The sequence below is a fragment of the Ascidiella aspersa genome, chromosome 4, assembly GCF_963924565.1.
Source record: "Ascidiella aspersa chromosome 4, kaAscAspe10.2, whole genome shotgun sequence".
Classification (NCBI taxonomy): Eukaryota; Metazoa; Chordata; class Ascidiacea; order Phlebobranchia; family Ascidiidae; genus Ascidiella; species Ascidiella aspersa.
The window spans coordinates 11,598,623-11,616,550 of NC_139450.1; the positions used below are offsets into that span (position 1 = coordinate 11,598,623).

The 17,928-nt window shown below is 37.2% G+C and overlaps 3 protein-coding genes across 3 annotated transcripts in view; 2 read left to right on the top strand and 1 right to left on the bottom strand.

The window, feature by feature from the left end:
- The window catches only part of LOC146147854 (rotatin-like), a 29,729-nt gene extending 21,493 nt beyond the window's left edge, over positions 1 to 8,236 (top strand). Inside the window, exons 28-39 of the mRNA XM_083387171.1 lie at positions 544 to 827; positions 1,758 to 1,886; positions 2,073 to 2,228; positions 2,708 to 2,884; positions 3,432 to 3,578; positions 4,341 to 4,450; positions 4,828 to 4,924; positions 5,326 to 5,507; positions 5,910 to 6,063; positions 6,821 to 6,937; positions 7,615 to 7,718; positions 8,037 to 8,236. Of these exons, the coding sequence (XP_083243297.1) occupies positions 544 to 827; positions 1,758 to 1,886; positions 2,073 to 2,228; positions 2,708 to 2,884; positions 3,432 to 3,578; positions 4,341 to 4,450; positions 4,828 to 4,924; positions 5,326 to 5,507; positions 5,910 to 6,063; positions 6,821 to 6,937; positions 7,615 to 7,718; positions 8,037 to 8,183 (1,804 nt within the window). The 3' untranslated portion in view covers positions 8,184 to 8,236. The remainder of the gene's footprint in view (positions 1 to 543; positions 828 to 1,757; positions 1,887 to 2,072; positions 2,229 to 2,707; positions 2,885 to 3,431; positions 3,579 to 4,340; positions 4,451 to 4,827; positions 4,925 to 5,325; positions 5,508 to 5,909; positions 6,064 to 6,820; positions 6,938 to 7,614; positions 7,719 to 8,036) is intronic.
- Positions 8,237 to 9,134: 898 nt separating this feature from the next.
- Positions 9,135 to 13,299, top strand: LOC146147855 (uncharacterized). Its single transcript, XM_083387013.1, has 9 exons — positions 9,135 to 9,341; positions 10,142 to 10,257; positions 10,352 to 10,459; positions 10,934 to 11,094; positions 11,297 to 11,443; positions 11,609 to 11,770; positions 12,149 to 12,246; positions 12,387 to 12,473; positions 12,678 to 13,299. Exons 1-9 carry the CDS (start codon positions 9,168 to 9,170, stop codon positions 12,879 to 12,881), a joined length of 1,257 nt encoding a protein of 418 aa, XP_083243139.1. The 5' UTR covers positions 9,135 to 9,167; the 3' UTR covers positions 12,882 to 13,299.
- Positions 13,239 to 17,806, bottom strand: LOC146147856 (uncharacterized). The gene is made up of 2 exons (XM_083387014.1): positions 17,507 to 17,806; positions 13,239 to 14,871 (listed from the first exon to the last, which is right to left on the bottom strand). The coding sequence occupies exons 1-2, from the start codon at positions 17,730 to 17,732 to the stop codon at positions 14,186 to 14,188; spliced, it is 912 nt and encodes a 303-aa protein (XP_083243140.1). The 5' UTR covers positions 17,733 to 17,806; the 3' UTR covers positions 13,239 to 14,185.
- Between the last annotated feature and the right edge of the window lie 122 nt (positions 17,807 to 17,928).

Below are 17,928 nucleotides of genomic sequence, written 5' to 3' on the forward strand. Positions count from 1 at the left end.
TGTTTTTTTACCAAAAGATTAATTTATAAATGTATAAAAGTCGTCTCGGTCTAATTTATTTTAGATCAGTAAGAAAGGTGTAACGACCATATGTTTTTCAGCCATTTTGCTTATTTTCTTATCTAAAATGTTGGAACTAAGTTTTTTTATTTACCTCAACGTTATTTATTATATAAGTAAAAATATAAATGTTAGTTTTACCCATCTTACGGAAGTCCTTTTTTACGTTTTTTCAATTAGTGCAGTAGAAATAAAACGGCTGATCGGCAACTATTGGGTTACGTAGAACCTTGTTGCTTGCTGGGATAAAGTAGTCACACAACGAACTTGAAAACTTTAACCACAACCGCCTACGTTCCCATTATTATCCAAATAGTACAGGGTTAATTGAAAATAAATTGCTTTTTAGATTTCAGCAAAGCGGTTTATTGAGAAAATGTTGTCTGTCGCATTGACCAAATCATCTCTCATTCGTCCTTATGCAGTTTTCTTCTTTTACTTAAATTGAATTTTAAAACGATTTCTGTGTCTTAAAACAAACAGCTTGCTAGAAGTCGGGAGGATCGAATCGATCTTCGCCAAGCTCATGATCTCCGACGATCGTGAAGACGGGGAAGACCTCCCGTCTTCATTCTGCTCTCTGGATGCGGCGAGGAGGAACAGGAGGGTGATGCAAGCGAGGAGTCTTCTCCTGATGCACGAGTCCGCATCCCGACTCTTCCAGGCCGCGTCCCTGGCCGATCCCGCATCCATCGCCCCTCTTCTCGCCAGCTCGGAGGAAAGTTTCACCAAGAACATCCTAGGAGTGCTCAGCCTCGAGGAGATTGGTGAGCTGCGTGTTTTGTGATGCTATGAAAGTACGAGAAAAACTCTTAGAACAGAGTTTCGTAGCCTTTTTTGACTTGCGGCACCCTACAGAAATTATAGATAGTTCACGGCACCCTTGCTCGTATTTTTGCTGAACGGTTAACTGTAACGTTACAATAAACGAGAATAAAACAGCACATTAACTGTGTAAAGGTTGACAAAACCCTTTTCAATTGTTTGCCACTTTTATCGTAAACAAAAAAATGTACCAAGAAGCTTACTAATAGAGCAAAAATTAAAATCGTAATCAATTTAAAAAAATATCTGTCGGCACCCTTCAGCGTTAAAAATGGCACCCTAGGTGTGCCGCGGCACCCCGGTTGAGAACCGCTGTTTGAGTGAGTTTGTCGATGTTATGTTGTTGTTCAGTGTTTACGTATTATCTTGCAACAGTCGCCGACCAGGAAAAATAATTCACAACGTAAGTTAATAAAAAATCAAACTAAGTTTAAAAATTAAAAAGAGCTTATATGATATCTGGCCATAATACAAGCGCAAATTAGGATAACTTTGTAATGATGTTGTTTAATTAATCATGCTGGGTTTAACGGGAAGTAATTGGTCGGAAGTGTGATTGTTATTTAAGAGAAAACAGTGTAACAATCTATACTCTAACATAAAATGCTAAAACCCTTTAAACAAAAATCACAGTTATTTTTTGTTGTCATCCCCGATGTACTTTCCCAATAAAAATCGCCTATTTACAAGCCACATAAAAAATGAATAACCAATGGAACCAATCTCGACTAGCCAAGTACCACAGGTGATGTTAAACGGATCAAGCTGTCCTCAATAGAATTGCCTTTTACAGTTTATCACAAGTGTTTTTCCCAATCTAGATAAGGTAAATTTAATAGCGGTGTCGTGCAATAATGCTTGTTTAAACGCAGACGAATCCTGGCTCGAGATAATCACCTCGGTCAATAAGGCTGCGCTCGATTTCCTCTGCGCACTACTTCACCTCAATATGAAGCGTCCCCTCTCCAACGCTATCATCCGCCAGTGGCACGTGATTTACGGTGAGTGACGAGTTAGCCAATACATTTGTCGCGTCTACTTTTTTCCCTAGAAATAACAAATTAAGGTTATAGTTTTTAACTTTTCCAAAATAGTTTTTTAATTATTATATTTGCGAATTTGCGAAAAACTTCAAAACAAAGAAATTTAGATCAGAAAGATAATAATAAAACCTCCCTTATGCTCAGGCGCAGCCAAGCGTATTTTTGCCGCTCAAAGTCGCTCGACCTTGGACGTGACGATGTTTCGAACCCTGGCCCTTCTCTTCAAGTCGGAAAACCTGACGCGGAGCAGTATGAGCGAAGCCGATGTCTCGCTTGCCTGGGTCATTGAGAAAAAGAAAGGTGAGTTGACGACATTGCGTAAAACTTATTCCAGAAAGTACTTGCAAACAGGGGTGCCATTTCTAATGCTCAAGGATGTCGACAGGTATTTGGGAATTTTTAGAGGTCTTATTTCTATTACTAAATCTATTTATACAAATCTTTGTGTGCGATTGGAGGACAATGAATGAAATGATGTCGTCCTACATATGTGGAGTTTATTGTATTGTCCAACTTTTGAAATTAACAGATATCCTCTTACTAAACGCAAATCGAGTAGTGATACACCAATCTATATTTCTGTGGGGGGAGGTGTTATAAGCCATAAAGGTTGGACTAACTGTTGTAGTACAACTTCCACGAAGTGTACCGGCTAATTGTTTTTGCAAGTACTGTGTTGTTGTGTGTTTATTTCCAATCTATTACAAGGCTATTTTCTACTTCCACTTTTTAAAGTCACGTTTTTCTAAAGTGCAACATTTTGAAAATATTGCTTTCAGGAAACTCATGTGACGCCAACGACATCTGTTTGTCCCTGATCAACGTTTTCGAGACAACGATCGCCAAGCCGTCCTCCGTCATACCTGGAGACGTCAATGACCGCCTGACGTCATGTAGCCTGGCGCTGCAAAATCTCTTCGCTTGTTCGTGCGATGCCCAAGAAGCTGCTATGGAAGGTAAATCATACATCATGAATAATAGTTGTTAATATCGTAAATCGGTTCGGTTTACGATCATTTTAAACAGGGGTTTTACTTCTGTAAGGTTAAGCTTATATTAATTTCGATTTCTGTCTTATGATAGGATTGTTAAGGTTTATGTACCAGATCACATCGGCTAAAGCCGCCTTAAGTTTGACTTTGGAACTTGTTTTAGGGGTCCATGAAGGCCTAATTGAAATATTAGTGTATATTTGACAAGTAATGAGTTGACAAGTTTTTGACAAGTTTTTAAATGAAAGAATTTAATTAAAAATATAACGGATTTGCACAGAATGTATTTAGTTTCCATTTTTCATTTTTTTAACCGGAAACAACAGATTTCTGAAGTTTATTCGTATTGTTACGTCAATTTATCTCTAAACATTTCTTGCCTACTCTTGTCCACAAGTGGCAAGTAATTTTTTTAGGAATCCGCGTTAAAGAAAGTTTAACAACCCCTGTGTTACACGACCATTTCGCACATAGCGTTTACCCGTATTACAAGCGTCGCATTGCTTTGCAGCTGGATTTTTGGAGCGATGTGTGGAGGAGGCGAAACGTCTCCACCTAAAGATGAGCCTCCGCTTCACAACCTCCTCTTCAACATCTTCTTCGGCAGCCAAGGGAGCTCAACTTCTCGCAAACGATCCGAAATCTTTCAGCGTCCAAGGTATGGTACTAATTAATATTGCAAAAGTAGTGTATATTTACTCAATATGAAAAACCGTTTTGTTGAAGTCACCAAAATCTTGGTCCGATACTAAGCAGTAATTGGCGTATGTGTTAACTTGGTGTAAAACCATTTTTTCTTAAAATATTTGTTTTTGATTTAATTGGAATAAAATTGACATGTTTTTATTTAAAATTTATGTATGTAGTAAATGTGAAGTTGTTTGTACTAACAGAATGCAGTGAGTAATGGTGCCATGGTTGTTTCGCTCCCCTCTAAGCCTGTGTAGCTCAGTTTGTAGTGCGACTGTCCCGGTATGACCGGAGGTGGTGAGTTCGAACCTCGCCGCAAGCTATTGTCTTGCTTGCATCATTTATCGACTGATTTGGTGATTTGTCGTAGGCTTTGGTGTACTATGATACTATGATACGTACACCGTAATCGTTTGCCAAATACCACAGTTGTTGTTCTCATGTGTATGTTTTGCATTAGTCTCTCCTCTTTAATTTCGATTCAAAATATTTCCCTTTTTGAAATTTTGTGTAAAAGTTAATTCCTGAATATTTTAGGTTTTTATTGTAAACACTCGCCTCCTAATTGTCAGTAAAAGCTGGCGTTCCCTAATAGCGGGTTTTTGTAAAACAGAGTGTTGATTTGCCGCACGACCAAAATATTGCCTTAAGACATTTCATACCGTAATTAACTAAAGTGTTCCATTTGCTTCATTATTAGGTAATAAACAGGCTATTTTTCGCTTACCAGAGTGCGATAGCTTCACGCAGCCCATCCTGCTCATTACATCGCTACTCAACAACCTGCTGCACGGTCGAGTGGACAGCAAGAAACACGCTGCTTCAGCAGGCCTCGGACAGGTCTGTGTCACAATCAAAAATGTGTCCGTGTCAATATAAAAAAATCCATTTCCCCCCATTTTACTTTCGAGTCCTATTCATAATCAAGCTAACTTAATGTTTTCTTTTCCGCCATGGAAGGAGTGCCAGTAGTCTTACTCGTAAATTAGAAAATATATATCCTACCAGCCAAACATGTTACCTCAACTTGTATTTTTATAGAAATTAAATATTTATATAAGAGAACCATTTTGAGGAATAACATGATCAGACTTTAGTTCAATTAGATTGCCACTTTGCCATATTTTGTACACCAGCAAATCCCCAACCCAGGTTTGAACATTTTCCCCTATCTTACAGACTGAATATGGTTAACAGCTATACAATTGTTCTGACAGGTTTTGTGCCACCTTTGGTCTTGGACTCCTGCATTCTCGACACTGGTGATTCCCCTTCTCAGGCTCATCGCAACGTACACAGCTGGATGCGAGCAAGGTTTGTTATAATTTCAAAGTTATACCAGAAAGTGTATCTCAACTTTTTTTTACTGCCACTAGAACAGAATCATCCATTTTTAATCATAAAAATCCGTCCTGTTACAATTGTTTTTTTCAGCGCTTGTGCTTTTACGTGCATTTTGATTGATTACATTTATACTTTGACCTGATGAAGCACGGTTGTGCGAAAGCTTGTCGAGAATTCAACACAATTTGTCTTTATAAAGTGTGCCGCCTGATCCCTCTATCAATTTTTAAGTGTTTTATTTTATTTTAATTTTTCACCACTTGTTATTGTCAGCGTTGGAACACCATGGCTTTTTTAGGCAACGTTTATTGTTTTTGAACTTATAAAAAGCAAAGCCTAAAAACTCACATTTGCGTTTTATCCCTGAACAGCGAGCACATCTCTCTCCACCGGAGGTCAGCAGAGCGTTGCTTCTAGCCTTGTCAAGTCGTGCCGCGACATCCACTCTTCGGTGCTTTCCCGCTCCAAGCTTGCCACGCCCCTTCTCCACCTCACCTTTGACGTCATCGTCAACTGCGCGTCATCGCAGGAATGTCGTGCCCTTGTTTGGAAGGTGAGCGATTTTCAAAGCAACTGTTTTTATAGCATCGATAATTTTGCCTGATAAGATTGGTGCTCTTACTTAATCCCTGCTGATGTATAGCTATCAAAACCCTTTTTTTAAACAACATTCAATAAATAAAAACAATTTTTTTTTATATAATGTAAAAACTGTTGTTATTTTAAACCTACCGAGTAATACCATGGCTTCAAGCAAGTTGTGCAGTGCAGGTTACTACATACTTTTTTTCAAGTTTTGATTTTATAGCATCGATTCCGAGGTGTTTCAATAATTTAAGCGTAAGCACTGCTGATTTTATTTATTATTTATTAACCAAAAACGGACGTAAAACGTAATAAGTTCTGTACCGTATTTTGCACAACAATGCATCATGCGCTGCTTTTTCTATTGTAGCTAAACATACTCGAGCTGTTCGCTTCTTCGGCCGACCGAGGTCAGCACCCGAAGCGATCCAAGCAGCAAACACTTCTTCTGGAGCAGTGGCTCCGGATCATGCTCGCCCTGTCGTTTTACGCCGACGGCCAACTTAACATCCTTAAGATACGCGGTAAGCGTTTTTGCTCAATATTTTTTTGCGCCGGATCGTTTAAATGGACAACTATTGAAAGTGTCGTCGTCCATTACGATTACGAGTGTTAATTAATTGTCGATGCTTCATGTGTTGCCATAATTTACCCTACCTTTTTGTAGTATGTTAATAGCAAACTTACTCTTAAAACTGCCACGCACATAGTTACAAGTAATATATATTTATATATTATAAATACAATTATACATATATATAAAAGGGCTTATTTTTATGGAATTCAAAACCATTTGCAGCAGGTTTCTGCTTGTCAATATACTGTAAAGTATTTACATAGCAAAGTAGTAATAAAATTAATAAAAAGTCAAAAACATATGAAATCAGTTTCGATTAGGTAAAAAGTTAAAAAACTTAAAAAACCAAAAACTTTTACTTAAAAAACTTTTTACTTAATCTATACTGAAAGTTCTATCGGTATTGAAAAGTGACGGGCTATACAACTCGCAGTAAACTATGACAAAGCAAAACGTAGAAAAACACTGTTGTGCATTTGTGACGCAATAAGTCAACTTTAAATGTCAATATACGCTTAGCTGCCTCTAAATCTATCTTTTCCTGGTGGTGGTTAGAATAACATAACATCGTCAAGTGTGTAAGCATTTGTCTGTTAGTTATTTCGTTTTACTTCTTGTTGTTTATGTATAATGGCTACAGGCACTAGAAAAAATACCCCTTGACCTTTTTAAATATACCTTCTAACCGTTCATTCCACTTAAAGATATCTTCGAAATCCTGATCGAACTTCACACTTCGGGAACACACCCGCGCCTGGTTTTGCTCATCATCCGCAACCTCTGCTTCCACGCACCGAGCAAGAACCGCATCAGTTCAAACAGTAAGAAGAATGTCACTTATAGATGTCCGATAGTCCTTAATTATACCGATACCAATTCCAAAATTTTAAGGCAAAAATACGGCCGTCATCACTGTGACAAAACAAATTGATAAATATAAAAATATAAATGTAGTGTTTTCATGTTGCTGAGCCATACTTTGTTTTAGCGTTAAAAAGCTAAATTACTTTCGACTGGTTAGAATTACCTTTTTCTGATAACCCCTTTTAAACCCCTTTAAACGTAAGCGTTCGAGCACTGAAATGGCCAGGGTAGTTTCCTCAGTGTTGGGGACTACCGATACTACCACCTAGCATCAAGTATCGGATGCGATCCAACATTATCGGCCTTCCTAATGTAACCTAAATACACTCTGCACCTAACACAAGAAAATAGGGCAACTTTGGGGATACATTATGACGCTTATGAGCAGTTTCCGTCTTGGGTTCGATCCAAGGATCTCATTCACAGTGTAGAAGAGCTTTCGCGTTCAAATCTGTACAAGTCCTCGATTCTTTTACTTGTTGTACACTTAATTACTTCTCTGTGAACTGTATTTTTTAAGCGTGAAGCGTATTTGGCAGTAATACATGAGGCTCAGTTCGTCCTCATGGCCCATATTTGACTCCAGCAAAGTATTTAGTGTTTTGCCTGAATAAAACCGTTACTTAACTTTCAGAATCCTTGGTTCGCCTCTTGCTCAACGGCCTGCAGTTGGAACAGGGTGAAGCAAATCTGATTGCGGCATCCGCCCTGTGGTCTTTGCTCTGTAACAGTCAGAAGGTGGGTCTGTCTTCGAAATGCGCATTAAATAAGACTTTGAGACTTCTATTACATCAACAGTGATGATAAGTACGTTTAGTCCATAGGAAGAGGCGGCATGCAAGAATTTTAAACAATACATTTTTTGGTCATATATTTAACAAAAAATTAAAATGTTCCGACTTAGTCTTACGAGTGATGCTTCTGGGTGCGCAATTGATTTGTGCAAAATCTATTGTGTACAGGGCTGACATTTTTCCAAAATTATTTTTTTGGGACAATCGTTTTTGAAGCCCGGATATATTTCTGCTAAATATTTTTACTTTGTACCTGTAATAGGCCAAGGTACACTTAAAAGGAGCAGGTCTCGCAAAGAATGTGCAAAACGTGATCGCTCGTTTAACCTTGGAGGAAAACAACAACGTGGGCGATCCTTCAGAGTTCAAAGCATGCCTTACAAACGTCTTGCAGATCATGCAGGCCTAGCTCGTTGCATTTTAGCGCTGTTCCTATTAAATGTGTTGCTGCTATTTCGTGTCCGTTATACTGTCTAGATTTGTTTTAGATATACTCCACCTTTAGTCTATTTTTCAGAATAAAATTGTTATCCTACGATTTTCTTTATATTTAGCAAAAAAAGTTTGTAAGGTGTAGTTCAGACACGCTAAGTAATCTCCGAAATTTTTTTGTCGCCCCACAAATGGTAGTCCCGCTTTGTGGGATTGTGCTAACCTTGAGCTAACTCTCCTACAAAAAATATCAACCTCCACCTGTCCTATAACATAACCCCAAACAAGGGAAAACAGTCCGATGTCGGAACGGCGGCGCCCAGTCGTCGCATACACTCCCCTTACAGTTTTAGCTGTTATTTAGGTCTTATTCCAAACATCTTCGGTATTATTCTGTTAGACATATAACTGCTTATCTGGCTGATTATTTATTTGTCTCAATACTAAGTTAATACAGATCGTTCCGCTTGAGATAATGTTACGTTAATCTATTTATGTGTACCCCAAACGCTAAACAGTGATTTCCTACTGTTTTTTTTCGTAAAACATCATCCGGTCTTTCGCAAGAATATTATTAATTTGATGAATGTTCGGTCGAAAGTCACTGGTTTAAGTGAAGTGAAGTTTTTGTTATTAAAAGCTATAACCAGTTAGACTTCTAACATGTCAAGACATTACAATAAAACACATCACAATGAATAAATTACCGTTATGTGGTTTAATTTAATACATTATTGGCAACTTTCGTTCGGTTTTACACAAAACTATTTAAATACAAAAAGTGTTTTGTGGCTCAAAAAGGTTGGAAAACAGTCAAACATTGATACAACACTCTGCAGCTTCACACAGCACGTGATAAAAGCGGCTTGTAGTCACGTGGCTTTGTTTACACGGCGTCTGTTGGTTTACTGAGGTAGTAAAACTTCTCCAAACAAGCTGCAAAGGTCGTTTCGCAAATAAAATGCAAGCTTCTGCTGTAGTGGCTGTAAGAAAATTTTGTACCTCATCTAAAACGAACGCTGCATCTGCAATGTATCAACTAGTAGGCGGAGAACTATCGCCTTATACCGCAAAAGTTCGCTCGTATTTGCGACACAAGAACATACCTTTCGAAACGGTGCAGGCTTCGGCAGAGGTTAGTCCAGTCACCTTATTCGTAATACACTGTTGTACATACAAATTGAGGATCATATTTTGGTAACCTTTATGTGATGACTTGGCTCATTTTGGTTAAATTACCTAACTTGTAGTTTTACTTCAAGAAATATAATTTTTTTAAACTTATAGCACAACTCCTTGTTTTAATACATAAAACATTTGCTTGCCATCGTTACACTTTTTGTTGTTGTTTACAGAGCGAACTAATGCCCTCGTTTGTTAAACGTTTTGTTTCTTAAAATTATTACCTTGTTGTTAACGAATTTGGGTGACTTCAGCAAGCAACATATTTTAACTACGACATCAACGTTTTAACTTATGTTATTTAGTCATTTTGAAATGACGTGTTTACAACACTGCACGGACCAACCATTTTTTAAAATCTGAATGGGATTTTTACTTTACAATTTAAGAAACTAAGATGCCAATATTCTGTTTAATATGAAATATATGATCTACAAAACGATTACCAACATCTAAAGCATTTGAAACATACATTTCATACAACCGGGATAATCCCAGGTAAAATTCCATTCTTTTGGAGCATAATGGTTGGTTGTAGTAAGACGTAATAAAAATATCCAAGCCCATACAGAAGTAGGTACCTATCATTTTGACGGTTTCGAATAACTTTTTATTCATTTTCAACATGTCTATTCTTTTGGTTTATTAATTTTCAAACTTGCTACAATGCATGTGAGAAGTGATTTAACTAAGGATATCACTAAAATGCTGCACATCAATAAATATTCTGTTGAAATTATTTTGATTATATAGGTATTGACCAAATTTGTCAAACCAAAAGTGGGATGGCGTGTATTGCCAGTTCTTGTAGCTGGAGACGAGAATGTGATTCAAGATTCAACTGAAATTGTGTCTTATTTGGAAAATAGGTTTGCCTTTTATTTAAATTATGCAATTGTGGGGTATAAGTTATCTAATATATATACATTTATATATTATATGTATATATCATTCTTTCAACAGACACCCTGAGCCCACAATATTACCACAAACACCCAAACAAAAAGTAGTTTCTTTGCTTTTGGAAATGTTTTCTGATGAATGGATGGTCCAGCCAATTATGCATTACAGGTTTGTTAGTACAGTTTAACACTTTAATTGAAACTTGTTTCTAGGCTAAACTTTATATTGCTAATAATAAATTGTTTGTTTTTTGTTATGGAGGCATAAATATTGTTCTGCATTTTTTATAATCATATGACTGAAAAAAAAACTTTTGTCTTGACATCATATATAACAAGTAAAAAACAGCTTTCAGGAACAGCACGCTAACAATAATTCAATAGTGTACACTGGTAAAAAGTAACATCAAAACCTACAAGAAGCTAACAAAAATTGACGCACAGCATTAAATAAAGTAAGATATTCAGAGAAATTTAAATTGGATTGTCTGAACAGAATATAAGTCTACTGCGTAGCATGGAACAAACAATTGTGTGCTATTGTACTAGTTAAAGTAATTGTCTTCAAGATAAAACCTCCACCAACCAATAATCCTCCCCGGTTAATTACTTTGGGTTGTTTTAGAGTTTTGCTTATATTTAGATGGTCTTATCCTGAGAACTTGCCATTCTTGAGGGAAGAGTTTGGAAGAGTAGCCTTTCCAAAGGAAACAACAAAAGCACGGTGTGAAGTTGCTGATATGATGTATGGTCAATTTAAGGGAATGTTACCTACTTTAGGAATCACAGAAACTACTGGACCAGGTTGTTTGTGTTTAATTATTACTCATTAAAAACAATACTTTGGTTAAAAACAAACTATTTCAACAACTGGGTCACTTTTTACAAGATTAAAGTTTGTTTACAACCAAAGGCACTGTTGTTGCCTCTTAGGTGACAAGGTTACCCACTTTACAACTATGATTAATCTTAAAACCTGATTTTGTATTATCTTTTAATTTTACAGCCATAGAGGACAGTTGGAATTCCTTATTGGCCGATTTGACTTCTCACTTTGATAAATACCCATACTTTCTCGGTGGTCAACCTTGCATTGCTGATTTTGCCCTCGGTGGAATGATCTATGCACATTTATTTAGAGATCCTGTTCCAGGTATATATCACTTCTGAAAACACAATACTTTAGTTTTGTGTCTACCCTATTGACATTCAAGTATTGTGTAACTGATTTTTATTCATGGCAAAGTTAAGCCACCCTGATAATGTATTTTCCTTAAAACGTCTGTTTCACCTTACACAACCATTTGTATTTCTAAAGGTTTTCAGATGAAGATAAAGGCTCCATTGGTGGCTGCTTGGACAGAACATATGAATGGTCACTTGGAGCATCCACGGCACTGCTTGCATGAAATCGATTCAAATGGCTGGATTCGCAGGGAAATTCTTCCCAAAACAGAGAGGCAATTTTTGGAAAATGATGGTAAGTGGACTCACAAGGTGAGATTTTGTGATGTGTTAAATGTATGGATTTTGTGATGTGTTAAATGTATGGATTTTGTGATGTGTTAAATGTATGGATTTTGTGATGTGTTAAATGTATGGATTTGGTGATGTGTTAAATGTATGGATTTTGTGATGTGTTAAATGTATGGATTTTGTGATGTGTTAAATGTATGGATTTGGTGATGTGTTAAATGTATGGATTTGGTGATGTGTTAAATGTATGGATTTTGTGATGTGTTAAATGTATGGATTTTGTGATGTGTTAAATGTATGGATTTGGTGATGTGTTAAATGTATGGATTTTGTGATGTGTTAAATGTATAGATTTGGTGATGTGTTAAATGTGTTTTGTCAGAAATCCCCAAAACCTTGGAGCCGATTTTAAATCGATTTTTCAAGGAATTTGCGCCAGTTCTTCTGAGCACCAAACAGCATCTGACAGCATATATTAAAGTAAGATATAGTTTTTTGGAATTGTCTGACTTTTAAGTTAGTTTATGTTATACAGAACCAAGTAATTATTAACTGTATTGCTAAAGCATTATAAGTAATTAAACCTGTTCCATCAGGTTGTTTTATTTTTACACTTTCAGAAAAAGGTCGGACCTGAAAACAGTAAGCTGCCACGGAGTCTCGGAACTCACAAGTACGAAATTGGTGGCGTCACTGAAAGCAGAGGGGTGAGTAAACACTGAGTTAATTATGTCGAGGGGGGTGTCAACCTGTACATCAACTGATGACAATTTTATCTGCCCTCGTATGAAATTAAGGCTTACCATAATAAATAAGTAGTTTTGGTATTTTTAAAGCGACCAAATTGTATAAACATCAATTCCAACGCTGGTGCTTTTGTTAATAGAAATAAAAAAATTTTGGGTGTTTAGATATTCCCCTTTAACATGTGGATGTGGCAGCGCGTTGTGGATCTCTACCGCTCCCTGTCGGCGGCTGAACAGCAGGAGGTCGACCGCTACGTGTCGCAGTTTCCCCACGGCCGTGATATTGTGGCAGCCGACCTGAGCAAGTGTCGGGTTGAAAGGATTTCCAACTTTCTACACGCCGCCATGGAGCCGAAATCAAAACTGTGATAGATATTTGATTCAGGACGGGAAAATACCGAAGCGTCCTATTTTCCGCATCTTTTTGCGCTTTCGTTTTTAGTCTTTTAACTATGCACTTCTTAACAGGCCAGTTAATTTTTGTGTTATGTGAATAATCTGTTATTCAAATCTTCTAAACTTGAGATATTATAGTTTAATTATTTAACGTTTGCTATGGCTTTAGCCCAAATCTGACAACAGCCCTTTGAATTTTTTTTTTTAATTAGAAGAACGCTTGTCAAGCTTTTTCTGAATTATTCAATGTACAGGTTTATCTTTTAACTCCATATTTTTCAACGTATGATATAATATATGACAAAACCATGACACAAAACATTATTATTTTCACGCGATTTTTATTTTATGGCTAGTGCTACAAAAACAAATTGCTGCAAATAAATAAACCAAATAATAATAATTTTTCGACTTTGAGTGAAAAATACAATTGTTTTGATATACTTTAACTACATAGATTTTATTCACCGCAAGAAGAAAGCAATCGCTTCTGTAGTTGCATCAAAAGTTCAACATTAAAAAGCGTGTTTAAGATAGTTTATGACATCCTAGCCTCGTAAAGAATTTAAACGCAGGTTGAGTAGACTGACTTGCGCAATACAGCGATAAAAAGCGGTGCTAAAGTTTAAAATCTCTTCGGTGTTTAGGAAGTGTTCTTTTTCCAGTAAGTGTCGTACAAAAACTTAGAAAACTGACGTAAGTAACGTGGCATGTAGGAAATTCCTCGTCACAATTCGATTCACGAACAAACGAATTCCTAATGGAAAAGTATGTGTTTTTTTCCTTAAAATTTAAACATTCGTTATTAATCCAACGAAAAATGAGGATTACCATTCCACAAAGCGGTTTCGATAAATTGAGGAATAATGATATCAAAAAATGCCCAGTTGAACACATACGTGATGTTTAACTCGAGTGTGTGTACTTTAAACGTAGAAAGTCCCGTAAACCCAAAAAACTTGGTTTCGAAGCGACTTGTGGCGCAAGTTTCGAAAGGTATCATGAGAAAAACTTACCAAAAGAACGCGTTAGACGAGCCGTTATGCCTCGATGCTGTTCTGTACTGGCCCGCGGTAACAGGTCAATGTAGAATGAACAGCGTATTTCGTTTGTCGGATGAACAAAATGTTCCAACACAGCCAAATGGTGGCACTAGTGTTTAATTAGTATTCGTAACGCTCTGTTAGTTTTCGCCAAGTCACCATAAACGCAAAGGAATTTCCAAAGAGCGCAGCTCCATGTTACGCGTTAACGGGTGTCTGTCTGTCAGAATGGCATCATGCGTACAAAACATCCTCGTCGTGCAGTAGGAAGATGATTTCCTTGTACTTGCGGTAACGTACCTCACGGTGGCTCTTCCACATTATGTACAGGGAGGCCAGCATCAGTACGAGCCCTAATACGGCGATAGAAATCAGGATTCCGTAGGCGTGCTGAATGGCCTTGACGTGCTTTGTCCTGTTGCTAGTCGCGTTTAGCTGTACGCTGATTTCGGAACTGCCGTTGTTTACGTGGGTATAATTGTACGCGATGCTAGTAACCGTACTCGAATCTGTTGTGGCTGGGGTTGAGGCTGCTTTACTTGAATCTTCAAGTGCTGGAGATAAATCTTGTGACGTAGAAAGTGCAGTGGATCCGCTTGGAGTTGTAGCAATCACTTCTGTCTCCGCCCGCGTGGCATTCGAATATTGCACGGAGATTGCCGTCGAAGGGTAAAAAGTAGGTAAAACAGTAGATTGCGGCACGATTGCTGTAGTTTGCAACACCGGACTTGTGGGCTGCGGCTCAATTTTGTCAACAACCGGAATCGAAATGAGCGACGGGTCCAGCGTATAAAGGAAGAAGTCCTCCTTGTTTTCAGCCTGACAACCGGTTGTTTCGTCACAATGAACAAGAAAGCAGTTATTCGCGCCCTCTGGAATACTTTGACGGTAGTGCTGGTATACCATCGTATTGCAATTTTCTAAAATTAGAAATAACAAAACTAAATTGTAATTTTGAAAGTCTAATATGCTGTACAATTAGAATATAAATCTGTGCGATAATATGAAGCGCAATTTTTTTCATCTTAATCACGATAAATACCCAGTAACTTCACTCACTAACATTATAATTGTTTCTGTTTCTTTAGATTTAGAACATTGGTCCTTAACGTTTATGGTTTAGGCAAGGGATGTCCAACCCGCGGCCCGCCTGATACTTACGTGCGGCCCATCACTTATTCTCACTTTATAATCTCATATTATTTCTGAGACTATAATTGAGTTTAATGCTGCAATTTAACAGCCATCGGACGCTAATGTAGCCATCATTGTTAAGCAAGGTGTGTGTTTTTCAAAATGTGTGTGTTTTGCGGACCGTTTTAAGGAAATATATCAGCCCAAATGTGTCGTACCATGGCATAATACGGCATGTAAACTCAATTTGTCGCTCTTCGCGCGATAAGGCTGACATTCACTTGCAATTTGCATATTTGCCAACGAGTTCACTCTCGAATAGCGAATGTTTATAAGTTAAGTTCTTTTATGACGTGACGAAATGACGTAACTTATGACGCCACTCCTTTCATTTAATGGGTTTTGCGGCCCATCGTAATTTTGAAAGTGGCAATTTGTGGCCTATTTTGTTAAAAGGTTGAACATCCCTGGTTTAGGCAATCATCCCTAACGGGTAAATATGGACATTGGCATAAGACGTTTTTTTGTTATCTATCTTTAAGTTGATCATGTTTTTGTTTATTTAACTGCAATTAGGCCATACAGTGTTTTTATTCATCAGTTAATTGCAGGTTAACTTTTTAATTGGTTTCAAGCAAGAATTTTGGCGTTCAGATGCTTTATGGTGGTAGCCCTATTTAAACTAAATTGTTAGAAACCACTGATTTATACCGATTTTTTGGCTGCGCCTCACCATTATCATCTTTTGGGAATTATTATAACCTGACTATTCCAATCGCACTACTACCGCTAAACTAAAGGAAGGTGAACATCTTTTTAACAAATACGCTACGCCTGTAAATATATGTCACATATTGGGTTACGTTCGTTTAATATTGCTCGTAAAGCTTCAGGACACAACTAGTTATTTTTAGGAAATTTGTGCCAACAATAATAAAAAAATCGCTTAATTGCTTCTTCGCCATTTAGATGTTGTTGCCTGTTAAAATAGGCTTTGATGTAATAAATTTAGTGCATAAAATTTCAAGGGTACTTGTAATTTGTTTTATAATAAGTTGCTGATTAGTTGTCTGTAAAAGTTTAGTTATCTTTGTATCGAACAGCATTGTTTTGAATATAAATTACAGGCAGAAAAGACCACAAACCTCTAATAACGCTTTGATTTAATCTTTGTGTTAGCCTATGTATTCAGGTACAATACGAACGCGTTTTTAGGCTATTAGGCTAAAATTGTACCTCAAAATAGGGGCGGCAGTATTTTTTTGTGTTTGGGAGGTTCATTGAGGAATTTCAATTCCTACTTTCAAAATGCTAGATTGTACGTTGGTTACCTTTCAATTTAGCAAAATAGCGGTATTAATAGCCGTATAAAAATAAGGGTGAAAAAATGATTGAAGTTACGGCCAGTTAGCTACACGTCAGTGTGTTACGTTATTTTACCTACTTTTATTAGTATTAAGTTTTTTTATTATAGGATATTTATTTTAAAAAGTTTTCCACCTTGAATATGAAAAGGTATAATTCTGGGTGGTCGGTTGACCTTATTGGCGTCTGGCAGCGCCCAGCCATGCATATTCGTTAACTTCTTTGCATTACGATTTTTCGCCCTATGCTTAAATATAAACACGCGGTTTTGAAACACTACTTTTTAATCCTTTTAAGTTTTTTTGATTTTTTTTTGATTTTTTTTTTCTTTGATATTCAATATTCTGTCTGAAACTCTATATCCACTGTGTGTTTTTTGGAAAAATAAATACAGATTTTTCACATTTCAAACAATGTCCATTAGGAGTGTCCAAAAATATCGAAGCCGATTACTGATGCCAATTGGTAGTATTAGTACTCGTCCGATACTAAGTCGGTATCGGGCTGATCCGATATCGAATTAATGAAGAATTTTTTTGATTTGCCATCCAATGTAGCAAATATATCTTAACATTAAAATTCATCCAAATTAGAAGCTTTAACAACTGCAGATAATTATACTTTACAACACTAAAGAAAAATGTTGCCTACAAAACTTGGAAATATTAAATAATTATCTTTTAATATTTTAGTTCAATCGATTTTGTTTGTTTGTTTGAGCATAGCAATGACGTATTCGGTATCCGATCGCGAAACTTTGTGTCTAAAATATTAAGTCTCGGTATTAGATTAAAATGTTAAGTATCGGGCATTCCTATCATCACTTTTCCTTTTAGGTGTCAAGCAGGCGCAGCCAAAAAGTTTAGAACACCTACTTTAGACGTTCCTAAAAAGGAAGCGCGCATAGTTTCCAGAAGAAAAGCCGGAGACACGTAACTATAAACGACCACCACAATCTCTCTGCGTGTTAGCGTTAAATTACCTATCCACTCGGTATCGAAATAATGGTTACACAGTTAAAGTATCATGCTACAAACGAATATGTTAAGTACTGACCGTCAACGCAGCACTTCATTTTGCAATCCTGCACATTGTCCACGCTCATCGGCACCAGGTAAGTGATGCCAGCGCCCTCCGTTGTCGCAGAAAAACCCAGCGAGGAACCTGGGCGTAACGTATAGCGACAATGGCCGGTCGCTGTCACACTGCTACATGCAACAGCGACTATTGTTAACAGCAGGCCCTGTAGCCACAGGATTTCCTTTCGTCTTGTGCTAAACATGGCTGGGGCGCTTACATGGTTCGTTAATCTTTACTATTTTGTATGCTAAGGCCCATCGGCCGTTATACCTGCAGGAACTTTAAGACGACACACAAAACTATATGTTAATAAACAACAGGAAACACTAAATTTTAGGGCACTGTACACACTTGAACGTTGAACACCCAAGCACAACACAAGGTAAATATGTTCTATT

What these genes read in the sequence shown, in the direction of transcription:
- LOC146147855 (XM_083387013.1), top strand. Translation starts at nt 9,168, where the DNA reads ATGCAAGCTTCTGCTGTAGTGGCTGTAAGAAAATTTTGTACCTCATCT. An exon ending in CGGTGCAGGCTTCGGCAGAG is followed by an intron (nt 9,342 to 10,141) that starts GTTAGTCCAGTC and finishes TTGATTATATAG; the next exon opens with GTATTGACCAAATTTGTCAA. An exon ending in ATCTGACAGCATATATTAAA is followed by an intron (nt 12,247 to 12,386) that starts GTAAGATATAGT and finishes TTACACTTTCAG; the next exon opens with AAAAAGGTCGGACCTGAAAA.
- LOC146147856 (XM_083387014.1), bottom strand. Translation starts at nt 17,732, where the DNA reads ATGTTTAGCACAAGACGAAAGGAAATCCTGTGGCTACAGGGCCTGCTG. An exon ending in AATGAAGTGCTGCGTTGACG is followed by an intron (nt 14,872 to 17,506) that starts GTCAGTACTTAA and finishes TTCTAATTTTAG; the next exon opens with AAAATTGCAATACGATGGTA.